The sequence below is a fragment of the Hippichthys cyanospilos genome, chromosome 7 (assembly GCF_059441005.1).
Source record: "Hippichthys cyanospilos isolate Australia breed blue-spotted pipefish chromosome 7, RoL_Hcya_1.0, whole genome shotgun sequence".
Classification (NCBI taxonomy): Eukaryota; Metazoa; Chordata; class Actinopteri; order Syngnathiformes; family Syngnathidae; genus Hippichthys; species Hippichthys cyanospilos.
In genome coordinates this window covers 23,921,423-23,938,623 of record NC_142375.1, presented here as the reverse complement: position 1 = coordinate 23,938,623, position 17,201 = coordinate 23,921,423, and the positions used below count along the sequence as shown (strand labels likewise).

The following is a 17,201-nucleotide window of genomic DNA, read 5'->3' as shown; positions in this document are numbered from 1 at the left end:
ACATTTCTTTTTTTTTTGTCATTTAATACTTGTTTTTGTACTTTTGTACAGTTTGGTTTATACACCTTGGTGGTTTTATTTGCGGTGGCGCTACAAATGATTTTTTTGCACATTGCTGCTGCAGTAATGTGTTTTTAAAAAAAGAAAAAGTGATAAGTGCTGCAAGTTTTTCCATGCAAAATAAGTGCCAATTACGTTGAGGTTGGCTTTTTTTTTTCCCCAACACAAATTTATGCTACACGCTAGTAACCAAAATGGACGCCTATTTGCTTGATCGCAATGATTGGTCGCGAGAGGGTTTTTTTTTTTTTTTTTAGACACTTTAAATGCTCAGCATTGTTGAAAGTGTGGATGCATTTCATGCAGGAAGTCTTTTCCTCGTCGGCCGGCCGCGCATGCCTGCCAATCAAGCCGCGAGCGATTGTGTGAAAGCGCTAGCCGCCGGCGCTAATTCAATAAGTCTCAATTGTCTCGACCGGGTCGATATCCAACGGGGCCCGGACCCCCACCAACAAATCAGCCCCGACCAAAGCGGTGCATGCCATTTTCAAGAAAAAACAAAAAAAATCAAAGTAAAACATACAGTACATTTAGAGGAGTGAATTGTCTGGTTAGCTAACAACAACATTGAGCAAAACAAACACCAAAAAAAGGCAAACCAACAAAGACGTAGAGATCTCCTAACACGACGTGGAGAAAATAATCAATTGTGGCCAAAATATAGATATAATGTGTGCACAAAAATGCAAATTTAGCCATTTTGTTCCCTGGACTTTTGGCTAGCAAGTGGAGCTAAACTCAGAGCCGAAAACATAGATTTTCTAAAAGTCAAATTCAGTTAACGTTCCGTATTTGTGTGAGTAATACATAGTTATGTCTCATTTGTGTGTACAAAATACTGATTTGTGGGTTTGATAACCCACTGGGTCAGTATTTTGCACAAATTAGCATTTTGTAAACATTTTGTTAGCAGCGGGTGTCTGGGTAACGTGGAGCTCACCCTTGCCAGGAACTGCACTTGGTTGTTTACGACGCGTTCCATTTTTTAACGGATTTTGACAATGCGTTTTTGTGCGGGACTGTGCCGTGCCTAATTTGCGCGCACAAAACACAAATTTGTCTAGTAATTTGGGTAAGTATTTTGCACACACAAACTAGCATTTTGTGAGCACTAAACATCAGGGTAACAAATTGAGCTCGCTTTTGACCTCATTGTTCCGGCGCTCCATTTTGTTTTCCCAACTCTACTGAAAATATCTGCAGTATTTTGCGTGCGTAATACTTAATTACAGTCATCCCTCGTTTTTCACGTTGTTCATCAGACCCCCTCGCGATAACGGGGATCAGACCGTGGACTGTGGAGCGTTGTAAATCTCTTACCTAGATGTCATTTTTCAAGATTAGACTTTGCTTGTTATCATGTTTGGCCAGCTCCAGGCTTCACTTGAATTAGACTTCCAGGTGCGGCGAATATAAGCGCGGCTCTCTGCCAGACGACAGCCAAAGGAAACGGAAACCGGAAGGGACAACAGCACAGTGACCGTATAAGGTTTAAAAATGTATGATTTCAATATTTCTGTGTAAAGCAGTACTTCAAGTTCAGAGGAGTTGCCGTGGCAAGAAGCGAGGGCTCACTGTAGATCTCGTTTGTGTGCACAAATTCTCGTTGTGTGAGCACGATATATCTATATGTGACCACATTTTAATTCTTGTCTTGAGCGTCGTGCGAAAGACACCCGACAAAAACAATTGTTTTGTTTTTTTTTCTTTCCATCCGTCCTCTGAGGGATGTTTTTCCTGCCTTTTTGTCAGCGCAGAACTGGGCAAAACCACTTCTGCCCCCCCCCCCCAGTGGGAGACAGACACAAGTGGAGTCTCGGTGCTGGCCCCCACCCTCGAGAGAAAAGCTAGGTCACGTGCGCAACCTGCCATATTTAATGTCCCAAAGTGCTATGATGTATAAGTAGTGGGATCGTTGGGAGTGTCATGGGTTTGTTTTGTGTGTGTGTGTGTGTGTGTGTGTGTGTGTTTTTTTGTTGTTTTTTGTAGTTTTTTTGGGGGAGTTGCGATGCAACGCGCGGCAGGTCAGCTTGGCCGCCGTTTTTGCTAAGTAGTCCGTTTGAAAGCCACGTCTCAGTTACACCCTGAGTTTACAACCAGCAGAAAAGAAACAATTGGCTTTTATCAGTCGTAATAATTTATAATATATTAAATCTGACTATCTGCTAACCCCCCCCACCCCACTGCATATGAACCCCCCCCACCCCCCCACCCCATATAAATGCACATTGTCGTAGTAGTAAACTGCCTTTAAAACTTGAAATTGGATGGAGAGCAACTCGATTAAGTTGAGCTTGATTAGAAGAGAAAAAAAGGAAAAGAGGAAAGACAAACATCAGCAAAGTGTCCTGGCTAAGCCCAGGCTAGCTAGCTAGCTCGCTAGCCAACGGTCAGCCGAGGCCCCGCTAAGACATTAGCATAGAAGCGGGGGCTCGTCGTGCGGATAGCAGCCGAGCTCGGCGCCCATCCTGAAAGGCCGAAAAAGCGCGGCGGCCTTCCACGATGGCGCGCCGCGGAGGTCCATGAGGTGGCGCCGGCGCCGCCGCGGCCCGTCCGCCTCGGGATCCGGCGGCAGCGGCGTCGGCGGACCCTCCCGACCCGGCTAGTGAGACGGACCGTAATAAGTGCATGATGCGAGGGGCAACAATGCCGAGGTAACCTGGTCCGCCAACGCGCCGGACCCAAAGTGTAGTGCAAAAGAAAGCAAAACCCAACAAACGGAAAAAAACAAACAAACGAAAACATAAAGAAGGGAAAAAAAATGATCTCACCAGTCAGTAGTTTGTCACAAAACTCACAAACATGCATCCCTGAATGACTTTTTGTGTGTCTTCTCGTTCCGCGCAGAACTCGGCGGGACGTCGAGGGCAGGAAAGAAAGGTCTTGCGGTTAAAGCATCATGGCTACCTGGCAGGCGGGTTTCGATTCGCAACCCCGACGAGGAATCTTGACGGCGTTGATTCGGAGGTACACTTAATAGTCAATAGTTATCTTGTTGTTGTTTGTTTTCCCAAGCGTATACGTCATGCCCTTTTGTCTCTTTGCCCAAATTGGAATGTTCCCGAGAGCCCGCGAGGGGCCGGGTCCGGAGAAGTGGTAAGGGGGCAAGGGTCCTGGCTGGCTTTCGGGGTTCTTCCGCCTGGGGGAATTAAGGGTTGCAAATTTCTGTGAATATTCAAAATTGGACACTCTCCATGGGAATTAACGGAGTACTGAGTACAAAGGAATTTTTCGTGAAAGATTCTTCCCAGTTCTCGGAACTAGACGATGGTACGTTTGTCGCGGGGTGAGGGGGTCTGGATCGCTTTTACTGGCGCTGAGTAACTTCGAGGGGGGCGGCGGGAACCCCGCCGCACGAAAAACTACGAACACGGCGGCCGCCGCACGCCGCTTGCCTCTTTTCGCTCCCGAGACGGCGCTCCCGAGATTCGGACGTCCGATTACCGCGGTGGTGGCAGAGGCCGCAAAAACAACGTCCTTTTTTCTAAAGAGGAACGGACGCTACCCAGAAAAAAGGACGGCCGAAAATCGGCGCGAGCGCAAAGACGAGGGGAGTTTCCGAGCGAGGCCGCCCTTCCTCTGTTCCTGGCTAAGTAGCTTTCCAAGCTAAAAACAAAAGGATCGTGCTAATGCTAGCTACGGCAAATTTGCTAGCTTGATAGTTTGCGGGTCCCCGTGGAAAATGTCCTCACGGGAAATACAGGCAAAACTCTACCGCTTTTGTCCGTACGGCGCTGCCGCAATCAAGAAAAAGTGAAAAGTTTTACGTGTGGCTTTAAGGAACATTAACGCCGCCGTTTGCGGGCTATGCAAGTTTGTCTAAAATGACAGTTAATTCCCATGGAAAGAGGGTGTTTTTCGATAGCGGTTGGGCGGACGTTTTGAGGAAATTTTCCGTCAAATTCCCCGTCCTCTGCAACCCGACGGGAGGGATCATCCGCATGCTGGAGGGAATTTCATCAAATGGTCGCGGTTGGTCCCGGGCGGGAAAAAGTTTCCGACGAAGCGGTCGGCGTCGGAGGGGCCGTCTCGCTTTTCGTCCCCGCGTTTGTGCTCGGCCCGGATAGCGCAAAAAGGAAATTGGCACGAATGAAGTCCCGCCGTCCCGGAGGAGTCGGGCCGCTTATTCGACGGGTTCCAGCTCTTCCTTGACGTCGGCCTTGAACTCGGCGGGCCCGAGGAAGGGCGGCGCGGCGGCTTGGCGGTCGCGCGGGTTGACGGCGGGCGCGGTCTCCGGCTCGGCGGGGAACTCCGGGCCGGCCGCCTCCATCTTCATCATCAGCTTGAGCTTCTTCTTTGGGGGGTTCTTGAGTGTGCCCATGCGCTCCTTGACTTTGTACTCCAGGGTGCTGTGCGGGATGCCGTACATGTTCTGCGCCTTGGAGACGCTCATCTTGCCGCTCATCACCACGGCGATGGCCTCCTCCAGGATCTCGCTGTTGTACTGCCGGTAGCGGCCCCTCTTCTTCCGCGGCTGCTTGGAGTTGGGGTCCCCCTCCGCATCCGAGGTGGAGTAGGCCGGCCCGGAGGCCGAGTGCTCCAAGTCGGCGGTCCAGTATTCGGCCGCGCCGTCCAGCAGGCTTCCCAAGCTGCCGCCCCGCCGGTTCTGCTTGGGCAGGATGGCCCTCAGCTTCCGGCTGAGGGCGTTCTCCACCAGCCCCCCGCCGGCGCCGCCGCCCCCGATCCCGCCGAAGCCGTACAGATCCGAGGCGGGGGAGTCCCAAGAGAGATCCATGCCTCGGACCTGCGGGATCTTCAGGTCCACCGGGGGCGAGTGGTCCCGTTTGGCGTCGTGGTGGTGATGCTGGGCCTTGGAGACCTGATTGTGGTGGTGGAGCAGAGAATTTTTGAAGGAGAAGGCTCTGTGGTGGTTGTGATGGTTCTCCAGGAAGGTAGGCAGGTCCTTGAGCTCCCCCAGGGCCCCGCTCAGGGCGCCGCTGGCCTGCTTGAGCTTCATCAGGCTCTCCAGGTGGGCCTTGCTGCCCCAGAAAGACGAGGAGCCCTTCTGGCCCAGCGGGGAGTGCGGCTGACCGTGATTGAGGAGGCCGGCCGACTCCAGGCTGGCCAATGACAGCGCGCCGGGTTGGCTCAGGAGGCGGTGCTTCTGGCTGAGCAACTCCTCCTTGATGCGCAGCGAGCGGGCCAGCGGCGGCTTGAAGGAGCTGAGCGCGTTGTCCCGAAGGCCGTCCCGGAGGCGCCGCCGCGCCGCGCCGTCGTCCTCGTCCGCATCTGCCGCCGACTGGTCCGCCTTGGCGGGACGCTCCGCCTTTGCCGGCTGCCTGTGCGGGGGAAAAAACACAACTCGGAAATCAGGGGCCGGGATCTGGAAATGGACCCGTGTGGTTTTCCGGGACCGGCGCCGATCATTAGTCGTCCAACCCATATTTGGAACCCGTATGCATTTCGGGTAAAAGGGAAAATAATAATAGCAATAATTGACTGCTAAAGTACATGAATACTTTAGTGCTTAATTTATTTACTTACTTTACTACCTAATTCATATCATTTCTTGTCAAATACTCGACGAAAAGACAAAAAAAGGGAAAAATTTGAATGACCTGAAATTGGATATCTACTCCAAAAAATGTAAAAATACGACTTTGCGATTGAGGGAGTGACCTTATTGACTGTCATTCACATCTGTGGACTTCAAAAATACATGAAACACTTTGAGGACCGTTGACGTGAAAGGACGTAAATGGGAACCCTTCCGAGGAGCGCCATCGACGTCAATTGACGTCACCTTTTTTTTTTTTTTTTTTATGGGAATGGTTGACCGGTATAATCCTTGTGCAGGATTTTGTCCAAGACTATGGAAAATTAAATACGTAAATAAATAAATATAGAGTCACGGACCGTGTCGATAAACAAACCGGACAAAACCAAGCATTGCGGATTCTTGCCTGGACTTTCGACTTAATAGAGTTCTGGAAAAAAGCAGTTCTTGTTTGTCCGTGACATTTTTGTTTTTGTTTTTTTTTTTTCCAACTGGATGTCAAATGAACAGACAGCATTGCGGCGGCATGCAAATGCGTCTGCGGCGAGATGAAAGATGCAAAGTGCTTCCACTTAAGTGCCGCCTGGTCGTCGTGGCAACAGCAGAAGAAGAAAAAGAAGAGGAGAAGGAAAGGAGAGAAGAGGAGAGGAAGAGGAAGGCCACCGTCACAGCACACTCACTTGATCAGATGGAAAGAAAAGCCGGCAAAAGTAGATTTGCACTAGAAGTCGACACACACCTTTTTAAATGCAGCTTTTTTTTGGTTTTTTTTATTAGACAAAAACTGGCTTGAACCATGTCAACAACCAAGCTAAAAATCTTTTTTTTTTTTAATTAGGAGTTGGGGGGGTGATTTAGTTTCGCTAGTTTTCCTGATATTTTTCTTCCCTCTAAGTCAGACAAGTCAGAAAAAAAAAGCAAAAAGCAAGGCAACATGCTACTCCACTGGTATCAGCCCGGGAAAAAAAAGCCATATCCAACATCCCTGGAAGAAATAAAATGCAATTTCTAAACTGACTAAAATTAGTACGCGTAAATACTTCATTTTAGGCAATGAGAAAGTGTGTGTGTGTGTGTGTGTGTGTGTGTGTGTGTGTGTGAGCTGATGGTGGCGGTGGCTCAGCAGGAGTCTGAAAAGAGATTATCACAGTGGGAGGGGCCCTCAAGCCTCCAGGAAAATAATACGAGGTTAGCAAAGGGCTACGGAGTCCGTTACAATAGAGTCATCAGAGAGATTTTGACGTTAATAATAGTCTACACACCCCTCATATACATATAGATCATCATATGTAATGGCTATACCCCTCTTTTGTAAACAGTATGCATTTTCAGGTCCAATATTGTTCCAAAGGACATATTGGTGGTGAAATTGTTCATTCGCGCCTCTGCATATTATCTCTTACGCAACACATATTTACAGTGGAATTTCTACTTATTAATTTGTTCCGCGAGTCATTTCGTAACATGAATCTTTCATAAGCGGAGCCGCTTTTTACATGGAAATAGCCTAATCCGTTCCAAGCCCCAAAAATGTTCCTAAAGGCTTCTAGTGAATAATATTCAATTAGAAAAGGGCATCAAAAAGGTAACACAGCAGAATTACACTGGTGACTAATAATGAAGATATATCATGTAAAGAATAATAATAATAATAATAATAATAAAAAAGATCCTAAACCCTTTAAACGAATCATATTAAATCTAGTTCACTTGAGAGACGCCTTTTTAGTATGTGTAATTTGTACATTTTTATTTGACATTTCCAGTGATCCACGAATCAATAACAAGAGCAATCATATTTCTTTTTGGGATTGTTTTGGGCGTCTACATTTACTTGAGTTTAGTTTGGGGTCATGCCAAGTGCTTCCTGTGTGATGTCATCACCAAAGCGAAAACGACGTGCTAACAGCGTTAACGGCAGACACGACAGCCCGAAGTGCTACGTTACATATGTGTTTTGATGCGAATATGTACAGTTAGCCGTAGCTAATGTCAATTTGATGTTTGTTGGTTCTATTATCCATGATTTTTTTTCATAAGATTAAAACGCGCAATTTATATGCTGTTTAAGGCGCACTGTCCAGATTTGAGAAAAGTGAAGACTTTTAGGTGCACCTTAACAGCGCGGAAAATACGGTACTGTACATCATAGGGAGGGGGGGGGGCTGTATACACCTCATCTTAATTTTATTGACATCAATATGAACCCCCCCATTACTACAACATATCATATTTCATGCCTATTGTTGAAATTGTAAAAATAATGTTTTTACAAAAGTAGCATGCGATATGTTGTCATTTCAGACAAAAGCAATCAAGCTGCTGAGCGAGGGAGCGTGCATGGGGGCCGGGGGGGGTAGAGATCCATCCGTGAGTGAATATTTCATGAGTAAATCATTAGAGAGTCCCACTGGAGCCGGGCGCCTTAGGGGGGCCTTCAGGGGTCTTTGGGACCAGGAGAGCCCCGAAGCCCCCCCGGGCTGAATCCGAAATCCTGTTCTAAGGGCCTGTGGAGCAGGATATTGGGCTTACACCGCCCTCCCCCTCCCATCCAGGTGTTTACAAATATCAGGGAAGGTTCGTCGTGTGGAAGGTGTTGCAAAGTGCAGAGTGACCATGAATGCATCGCTATTTGTTTTTTTTATGTTGAAAAGAGAACATTTGAGATGCTGCAAATTGGACCCTATACCAGTTTGGGGGGTCAACACGAAAATTTCTTTTGCGCCCCCGTTCGCGAGTCGCCGTTGAACGGATTCAAGCAAAAAACGGGGGAAACGCATGATAAAACATGGGGTTTTCAATATGTCCAAAATTGAAAATATTTTCAATTTTGAATGGCAGCAAAGGAGCCCATTTCTAGACACTCCATTAGCCAATCGCTTGATTTTTTTGTTTTTTTTAAAGATAAATCCAGGATTGAAAGTCCAGACTGTTTGGGATTGAATTGACTTAAAGCCTAGATTTTGAATGCGCTTTGATTGACAGGTGAGGCGTACGCATAGTTACCCTTTGAGTCCGCGTGGCGAGGAGAAACCCTGCTTGTCATTGATGGTCTTCTTGGTGGAGAGATCTAAAACGCCGTCTGAGCAAAGGACATAAAAACATGGGATTACAGTCGAGAATTTTTCCCACGTGTTCCCCGCCCCCCACACAAAGTTCGTAAAATAACTTTGCAATCCTGCTGCGAGGGTGAAAGCGTTTCCACGGCTACGTTTGCCCGACTTCCACGCCGCCGCTAATCGCTCGGCAGCTCGTTAGCGGAGACAAGTCCATAATAGGCGGCCTTAGCCGGCGGCACTCAATCAATCAATTAACCAATCAATCAATCGGCACGCCGCGCATCGTTTGGTGGCAGCATGGGAAAGAAAAAAAAAGATTCCGGCAACAAATCCAGCGTTCGCTGGAAATATGCAAATGATATTACATAATCTATTCATTCTATATAGAAAATATTCAAAAATAGGTTATACAAACTCACTCAATCCCAAAGATGTATTTTTACTTTTTTTTTTTTTTAGAGACCAAATATTCAGTCACAATTATTGATCATAATTTGTCTTCTGCCTTTTTCCCAACTATTTATTTCTTCTTTTATTTATTTCAAACGTTTTCATGTTTTTGGCAAAAGCAAGGTCGAAAAACGAGTCATCGATTACTCTGCGTAAATTAAGGACCAAATTAACTTTAGGTACTTAAGTACAGTTGTAACAATTATTTTACTTACTGTAGATACGAAAGTAATAAATTACAATAGGTAGTAAAGTCAGTACTTTATAAATAAACATTTGTTTCTTGTTAAAAACTAAACAACGCAGAAAAAATAAATAAACAACAAAACATAATGACTTTAAAAAGCAGTTTGTTTTTGTTTTCTATTGAGCAGGCTGTTTTTCTTTGTGTGTATTTAATAATCTCTAAAGTGCAGGCGACCCTGCTGACCCGCGCAGCCCTTAAATGGGCCACGGAGCCGCCGCTGTACGCTATGCTACGCTAGGCCATGCTAATCTTCTGACTCAACATTTAATCGCAGCAACAACAAAAAAAAAAAAAAAACAAAGAGATGAGGTGACACCATAACCAAATACAAAAACAACAGGATTAATTTTGTGCATTCAAACGACCGAAAATTGAGCTAAATGCAAACACACAATGCAACGCAAGCTAGCATTGTTGTGGCAGTAGTTATAACATTAAAAAAATGACATTCGAGCACAACCGGTACAGCAATACATGTAGACAGACAAAATAACAATAACTGATTATTTATTCAAAATGTATACAAAATGATGGCACAAAACTAATTGTTTACTTTTGATGACGTTTTTCATGGATTTAAAATGAGTGTCTCGATAGCTGGTCAACAGCTATTACTCTAGTTCTCCAGATATATATCTGGATAGATATCTGTCTAGCTAGAAAGATAGCCGCCTTGCTATGTGTCCATGTGTCTGTGTACTATCTCGCGATCTAGCTAGCAGGCTATCTGTTTAACATGGCCTCCCCCCACCGAGATGGAAACAAAATGGGTGGATTTTGCCGCCTCATAGTTCACAAACACAAAACGAATGATATTATTTGGTTTTTGACTCAACCACAGTCACGGGATCAAAGCGAGCGGCCGATTCTCGGCTCGCATGACACGTAATCGCTTGATTGGCATTCAAATCAAACATTAATGAGGAATTAAGAAAGATTTGACGTGATGTTTAATTCAAACATCCCTGCCAGCGGGAGCACAGACGGGAAAAGGCCAAATAAATTATTTGATTTTTTTATTTTTTTTTTTGAACTGGAGGAAGCTTACCGAGCGCTAAGCTAATCCGCTTCCTAAAAGCCTCTCTTAAAACCAGGAATCTTAACGAGGGCGGGCGGCGGTCACACCGCAGGGGCGGGCGGCTGGGCCGTAGGGGCGGGCCCCTTGACTTTTTCTAAGTTCCTTAACGATAATAACCCACGCAGAAAGAGTTTTCCCCATTGCAATGTGCCCCAAAACATCCTTCGACGCTTCTAGCCGGCCAGGCAAGCCGCCAGCTCGGCAGATGGCGCGGCGACGAAAAGGAAAACAAACGCTCACCTTGCTGGGCGGGGCTCTCGGTCTCGGCCGGGTTCTTCTTGACGGTGAGGTCCAGCGGGCCGTCCTGGTCGGCCATGAGCAGCTTGCTGAGGACGGGGTTCTGCGCGGCGGAGGCGGCGGCGCCCCCCTCGCCGTCGGGGGGGCTGAGGCAGGGCGACGGCGAGGAGCAGGAGGCGGACGAGGGCGGCGAGCCGGGGGCCGGCCCCGGGGGCGGCGGCGAGCAGGGCGGCAGGCTTTGGTCCTTCATGGCCCCGTTGAGCGGCGGGGAGGCGTCCTGAGTGCTTTTTGAGGTATATTCGGCGGCAAACTGCCGGATCATTCGCTGCATGATCTCACGGGCCACTAGAGGAATGTGAGGGTCCGACAAACTTGGCAGATCTGCGGGGGCAAGGAAAAGGACAGGAAAAACTCAACGGAAAGGCTTAAACACATTTTGGATGGACGCTCGACCGGGAGCCGGACGGAGCTAGGTAGAAAAGCAAATTAGCGAGCAGGCTAGCTTGAAGGCTCGCCAGCTATCGAGCGCGATCTAGCTATCCATCCAGCTCTCTTTCTAGCTATTTAGCTAGCTATCGATGGATATAAATGGATAGACAAACAGCCAGATAGCTAACTAGACGGCTAGTTAGATGGATAGCTAGCTATCGTGGGCAACTGGCCATCATTCTAGCTAGCCCGCTTCCTAGGTACCTAGCTGGTAGATAGAAAGAAAGAGATGCAGCTACATGGATAGCTACCTAGATAGACAGCTAGCTAAACGGCTAATTAACTAGACGGCTAGTTAGATGGATAGCTAGCTATCTTGGGCAACTGGCCATCCTTCTAGCTAGCCCGCTTCCTAGGTACCTAGCTGGTAGATAGCAAGAAAGAGATGCAGCTACATGGATCGATAGCTAGATAGAAATCTAGCTAATTAACTAGACGGCTAGTTAGATGGATAGCTACCTATTTGGGCAGCTAGCCGTCCATCTAGCAAACTGGCTTTCTAGCTATCGTGATAGAGCGACAGCTTGCCAGACAGCTAGAAGGTGAGCTAGCTAGATGGATAGCAAGATAGATAGGTGGACAAACAGCCAGCTAGCAAGACGGATCGCAATCTAGATACAGTAGATAGCCAGCTACCTTGAATGCACGCTGGCTAAATAGATAGCCGGACAGACGGATAGAAAAACAGATAACCAGCTAACAAGCCAGCTAGCTGGATATTTGGCTCTATTATGAGCTAGCCAAATGGAAAACTTTCCACAGAATCCATTACTGCCACCTAAAAGGATCGTTTCTTGATAAATCTACCAAGCCATCGAGTAGTGAATCACTTTTTTCATGGTTTTTGAGAATTGTGGGGGTGTATACCAGAAAAAAAAAACAAATAAACAACAAACAGTAAGAAGAAATGCAAAGAATAATCGAATTTTCACATGAAATGTTAAACATGGGTTATATTTTAATTGTTTTTTTTTCTTGCAGCGGAGAACTAAAAAGTACTAATCACCAACGCCGGGGAATGTGAGCCGCATCCCGCAGGAATAATCCTGGTGTGATTCTGAAATAATCCCAAAAATCACCCGCGAGGTCCTCTAATCCCGCCCTTGACACCAGATTACCGAGCACCATTTCTCTGTTTACAAACACTCACATATTTTGTTTACCACAATTTCTGATTTCCAGCATATTTTTCCATCGCGCTGCCGAAATTCCCGTGCATCAAACGTCTTTAACGCAGAACCCAGTCGAGGCAATGTAATGCAGCATCGGCACGCGCTTTCACACTACAACAAGACAGCCGGCGAGAAATAGGTCACAGTCTGGTGTCCAAAATGAAGTTCGCACAAAAACCGGTGCATCAAATCCAGAATTCATCAACTTTTGTGTTTCTCACGGAACCCAGCAAGGGTTCACCCCCAGATCCCGGGTATTGCGAAACACACTACCTTTCACACATACTGTACACCCAGCCAACGTCTAATCTGCTGCTTGGCATTAAAAGATAATAAATAAATAATCAGAGTGGTTTGTTTAATCAAATTCATTTTAATCTGTTTATTTATTTGGAGGCCGGCGTGCAAACAACACAGCAGGCGGCCTGCCAAATACATAAATCCTCTTTCTCGCAGAGTCATCGACGACGCGTCGGTCGGAATGCTGAATTATCAGCATTTGAGTCCGATATTTTTGATTTTGAAAGCGGTCGTTATTGTGAAAATAACGTTCCAGGCGGCATGGACTTGTCACGCTGCCAGGGCGTGGCGGTTTCAAGAACTTTTTGTCATTTGAATTCCATGACAAAGTGGGTCAGGCGACGTGGCCCACTTTCCAACACTTTTACTTTGGTTTACTTTCGATTAATTACGTCTACCTGCGGGCTAAGCGTTTAATCTGTGTGTTAAAAAAAAAAATCCTGGCATCCCCCAGGGTTTTATCCTTTGCCCTCTTTTTATTTGACTTTCTTTTACCGTTTCTCTCCCCCCGGTTCCTTAAGCCCGTTCTTTTGTAACTATTGCTTATTGTCGCCAAATCGTTGCCGCTAATGAAGAAACCACTGTGCAAAATTGAGAAGCATCGTATTACTCTTGCAAAAGCAACAAGGTTTTGCTGATCTATTCAAACGTTTGTTAAAAAAAAAACACTTTTGTATAAAACAAACATGTTGCCAAAAACGACTGAGGGCTTCTGTGAAATCGTTTTGACCAAAGCTTCACTCTTCTCACTCTTCCTGCTCCCTCCATATCGGATGATTAGCTGTGACCTTACCGATATACAATTTTCAAGTGTTCTGTTTCAAATGTTACTTTTGGCCTTCAAAAGTGACTGCCGCTGAGAGATATTATGTCCAAAAACTAGTGCTGTCAAGCGATTAAAACTGTGTAGCTAATTAATCGCAAAGTTTTTCTCAATTAGGCGCAGTTAAGCGTACGTTTGAACAATTAATTGTGTGTTTTAATCATATTCAGATTATTAGGTCAGCCCAAAACAAAGAAAATCTAAATTTGGAGCAAGTGAAAGGTATTAAAAGTGAAATATGAACGCACCTCCGTACAGGAGCAGAAATGATTAGATTGGATGCGCGTGTAGTCATTTGAAGGGGGTGTACACTTGTGAAATTGGTTCATTTCCCAGAGGAACAAAGCAAATTTTCTGTCTAAACGTGCCTGGATGCACTTGGGGGGTCGGGGGCGATTTTGCATACCTTTCCTGTGAAAGACAGCATTGAGGAAGTCTTGCGCCTGTCTCTCCAGTCGGCTGAGGCGAGTCTGTTGCGGTTTGGCGTCCTCGCCCCCCGACAGCAGCTGGCCGCCGGCGACCGTGTCGTCGGCACTGTGATCCTGCAGGAAATAGTTGAGCGCGATATTGGCATGCGCTAATCACGCTTGCGTCGGCCATCTGGCATGATCCGACGCTTCTGATTGGGGCTCACGTGGACAAATTTCCCCGTGAGAAACGGGCCAATTTCTCTGTCTTTAATTGACTTTTTCCAACTTTCCTGGTGATTCAAAACGATGACATCGGGAAGAAAATATCAGCATAATTCTCCAAATATGACGCAGCTGTAATGTTACCGTGGATAGCAGGGGATCCCAACCTTTTTATTTCAACTGAAGCTGCGCCGTCCTTCCTCGTGACAACATACAGTATGTAGTATCAACAGTGGCGCAAAAACCAAAGATCCAGCCAAACACAAACCAATGAGCTGTGAAAAGGATAAGCTAAATCAGTCACATGACCATGGGGCCCGGTACCAGTTGAACCACGGATCGCTATCGGGCCGCGGACCGGCGCTTGGGGACCTCTGCTCTAACTGACGCACTCCAAATTGGTTTAAGTAATATTCCTGCGCGTGAACAACGATGGGCTCGGACGTTGGTTCAGTCCGCTCGCTTCTTTTATGACAAATAAGCATAAATCAAGAAATAATCATTAAATAAATAATATTTATAATAACTCGTTAGATATTTATCATTTTATTGATACAATTTATGAAAAAATAATACATTTAATAGGGAATTTTATATATAACAAAGCATCATGTTTTATCTTTCTTTAATTTGATACCGGTTCATTTACATGACATATTTATTCTCAGGGGAGCGCAATATTGATGTTTATTTCGGGGTATAAAGAAGACGGGGAGGTCTCGGCGGCCGAGCGATTCTCGGTTTTGGAATCCCGTTCTCGCGTGGCGCGCCGAGTCAAAAAGTTCAAAGAAAAAGCTGATTTGGATCCTTGAGCAGATATTTTCAAGTAGGAATGTGTTCATGGGGGTTGCGTGGACAGCGACTGGGAAAAGTCCCTTACTAAAAAATGCTCAATTTGCCAATAAAGGCTTTGGATGGGATAATAAGAAGCGCAGTCAGCATTTGCGCATTGGATGCGTGTGCGCGCGCTTGTTAATGGCGCAAGACAAAGAGCAGATATAATTCAACGGCCGGCCTCGCTCTCAATTTGACGTTCGGCGTCCAATCGATGAATCCGTACATCTCGGCGCGAAACAAAACGCAAAAATGGAATGCGATGGCCGCCTTTTATTTGTCCGTCTCCCTCCCAGCACGGCCGCCGGGCTGCCCCATTTTTTCCCGCGTCGATTTCCATCTCAATTTTACGATCCGTCTGAACCTCGTTCGACAAAAAGGAGGAGAAAAAAAAAACCCTGCCGTGGAAGAGTTCAAGCTAACGCTTCTTAGCGGGACAGATGGGCAGGACAAAAGGGAGGGCGCTTGGGGGGGGGTATTTTTAGGAGGCAGATGGCTAACCTGAAAGGTCGAAGCAGGGTCAAGTTAGACAACGGGGGGACGCTTGACGAGGACGGGATTTTCTGATTTCCTTTACACTTGATTTAAGCTCCTCCCCTCCAGCGCTTTTCAGCCCTGGCAAATGACTTTGGCGCTAACGTTGATCGTTCACCATAAAAAGTGAAAATTCTTCGAAATGGTCAAAGCTAGCTCCAAATATTGCAGATCCTCCTTTAGAAGTTGAAGTGTGGTTAAAGCCGTCTAGATTTGCAACTATGGAACGTAGACTTTGTTTTAAGATTAGCGTAATTAGACGCCCCCTAAATTTGGGGCTCAAATTCTGGAATTTTTTTCTATGTAACCGCGCATAAAACTCGTTGGCAGCGATGTAAAAACTAAACCGAAACAGAATAAATCTCATCTTTCCAAACTGTCCATATTTTCTTGTTCATATGCTTATACAGCGTGTTTCTGTTGAGTTTTTATTCCACGTTTGAACCCGCTGAAAGAACGCAGCCGCGCTTTGGGCCCGTCTCTTATATTTGGGGAATGACGTTAAAAGGATAAAACCGCTAAGCCGGCGGGATTTTCTTCAAAAGTTTGTGCAACAAAACGCTTGAAAGAAACGTCAGCAAGCCGGCTCGGCCGTACCTCGCTTTTCTCGACTCGCAGGCAGCAGAAGAGACAGCTGTCGTCAAACGACCAGTCGGACGCTTCCTCGGGCTCGCAATCTGGAAACGGAGACACTTTATTTTGAAGGGTCACCGGAAACGCGTCGGGGACGAGACGACGTTCGGAAACGAGACCACGTCCCGAACGGAACCCGAGTCGCTGACATGTACAGTAGGTATATACGGAGGACGTAATCTAGGTGCGGCGTCCGTGTATAACGTGACCGTTCGTTTCAAGACGGATATATACTTCCGTATAGGCTTGCTGGCGCCTATCCCGGCTGCCTTGGGGCAACAGGCGGGGGACGCCCCGAACCGGTCGGCAGCCAATCGCGGGGCGCGCAGAGACGACGCGGCCAATCACGCCTGAGGACAATTTAGTATGTCCAATTCACCCGCGTATACATGATTGCCGTCTGGAAAAGGACTTCCCGTCTCTTAGGGATCGTTGTGCTTATTTATTTATTTATTTTCTGAGGCTCTATTCATGATACGTCGTGTTTACTAAATCCCACCTTGCTAAGTGAGGCTGGCTTTGGGAACCGAATTCTTCAAAATAAAAATAAACAATCACACTATTCTGTGCTTTAACCACGATGACATACTTATTATATTCATATATTACATTTTAGCCTACATTATGATATACTTTTTTCTTATTTCACTGTGCTCGTGTATACATCTCGCGTGTATTTGTCCTTCTAACGTATTTAATAATTTGCTCGAGAAAAAATAATAGCAGGCCGCATATATTGTCCTTCAATCATATCGGAATTCGTTACGAGGATAGCGGCGGCGTTTTAACGGCGAGCGTCCTTCGTACGTCATTGTTGTTTTGTTAAATAGCTAACTAAATTCCTGGTGTGTGTTTCCTTCTGTCTTTTTGAGCGGGTTAACGCACAGAATCGTCCGTAATCACACGCGCGTTTTGTTCTTTGGAATCCTTTGGAAAATAACGCCCATTTAGCTAGGAGTTTTCTTTGTGCAGACGAGCATTGTTCTACTTGGTCGATGTCTTGTTTATTTCTCGTCTTTACGCGAAGAAAAGTAATAGCACATTGACGGGGAACAAAACCTGTGTTTTGTCCTCCGTCGTTGCGGAATCCAGTCAGAAATAACAATGATATAAGGTGTGTTTTTTATGCTTAGCAGCCAGCTTTCTTTGTCGTCCT

General features: G+C 46.3%; 1 protein-coding gene across 3 annotated transcripts in view; it reads right to left on the bottom strand.

Moving 5' to 3' along the window:
- Window positions 1-2,289: 2,289 nt before the first annotated feature.
- Window positions 2,290-17,201, bottom strand: part of lcor (ligand dependent nuclear receptor corepressor) — a 52,767-nt gene continuing 37,855 nt past the window's right edge. For all 3 annotated transcript variants that reach the window (XM_088419102.1, XM_088419101.1, XM_088419103.1), the window contains 5 exons: window positions 16,010-16,089; window positions 13,819-13,954; window positions 10,632-11,009; window positions 8,564-8,639; window positions 2,290-5,339 (listed from right to left, as the gene is read on the bottom strand). In XM_088419102.1, the coding sequence (XP_088275228.1) occupies window positions 4,184-5,339; window positions 8,564-8,639; window positions 10,632-11,009; window positions 13,819-13,954; window positions 16,010-16,089 (1,826 nt within the window). In that variant the 3' untranslated portion in view covers window positions 2,290-4,183. The remainder of the gene's footprint in view (window positions 5,340-8,563; window positions 8,640-10,631; window positions 11,010-13,818; window positions 13,955-16,009; window positions 16,090-17,201) is intronic.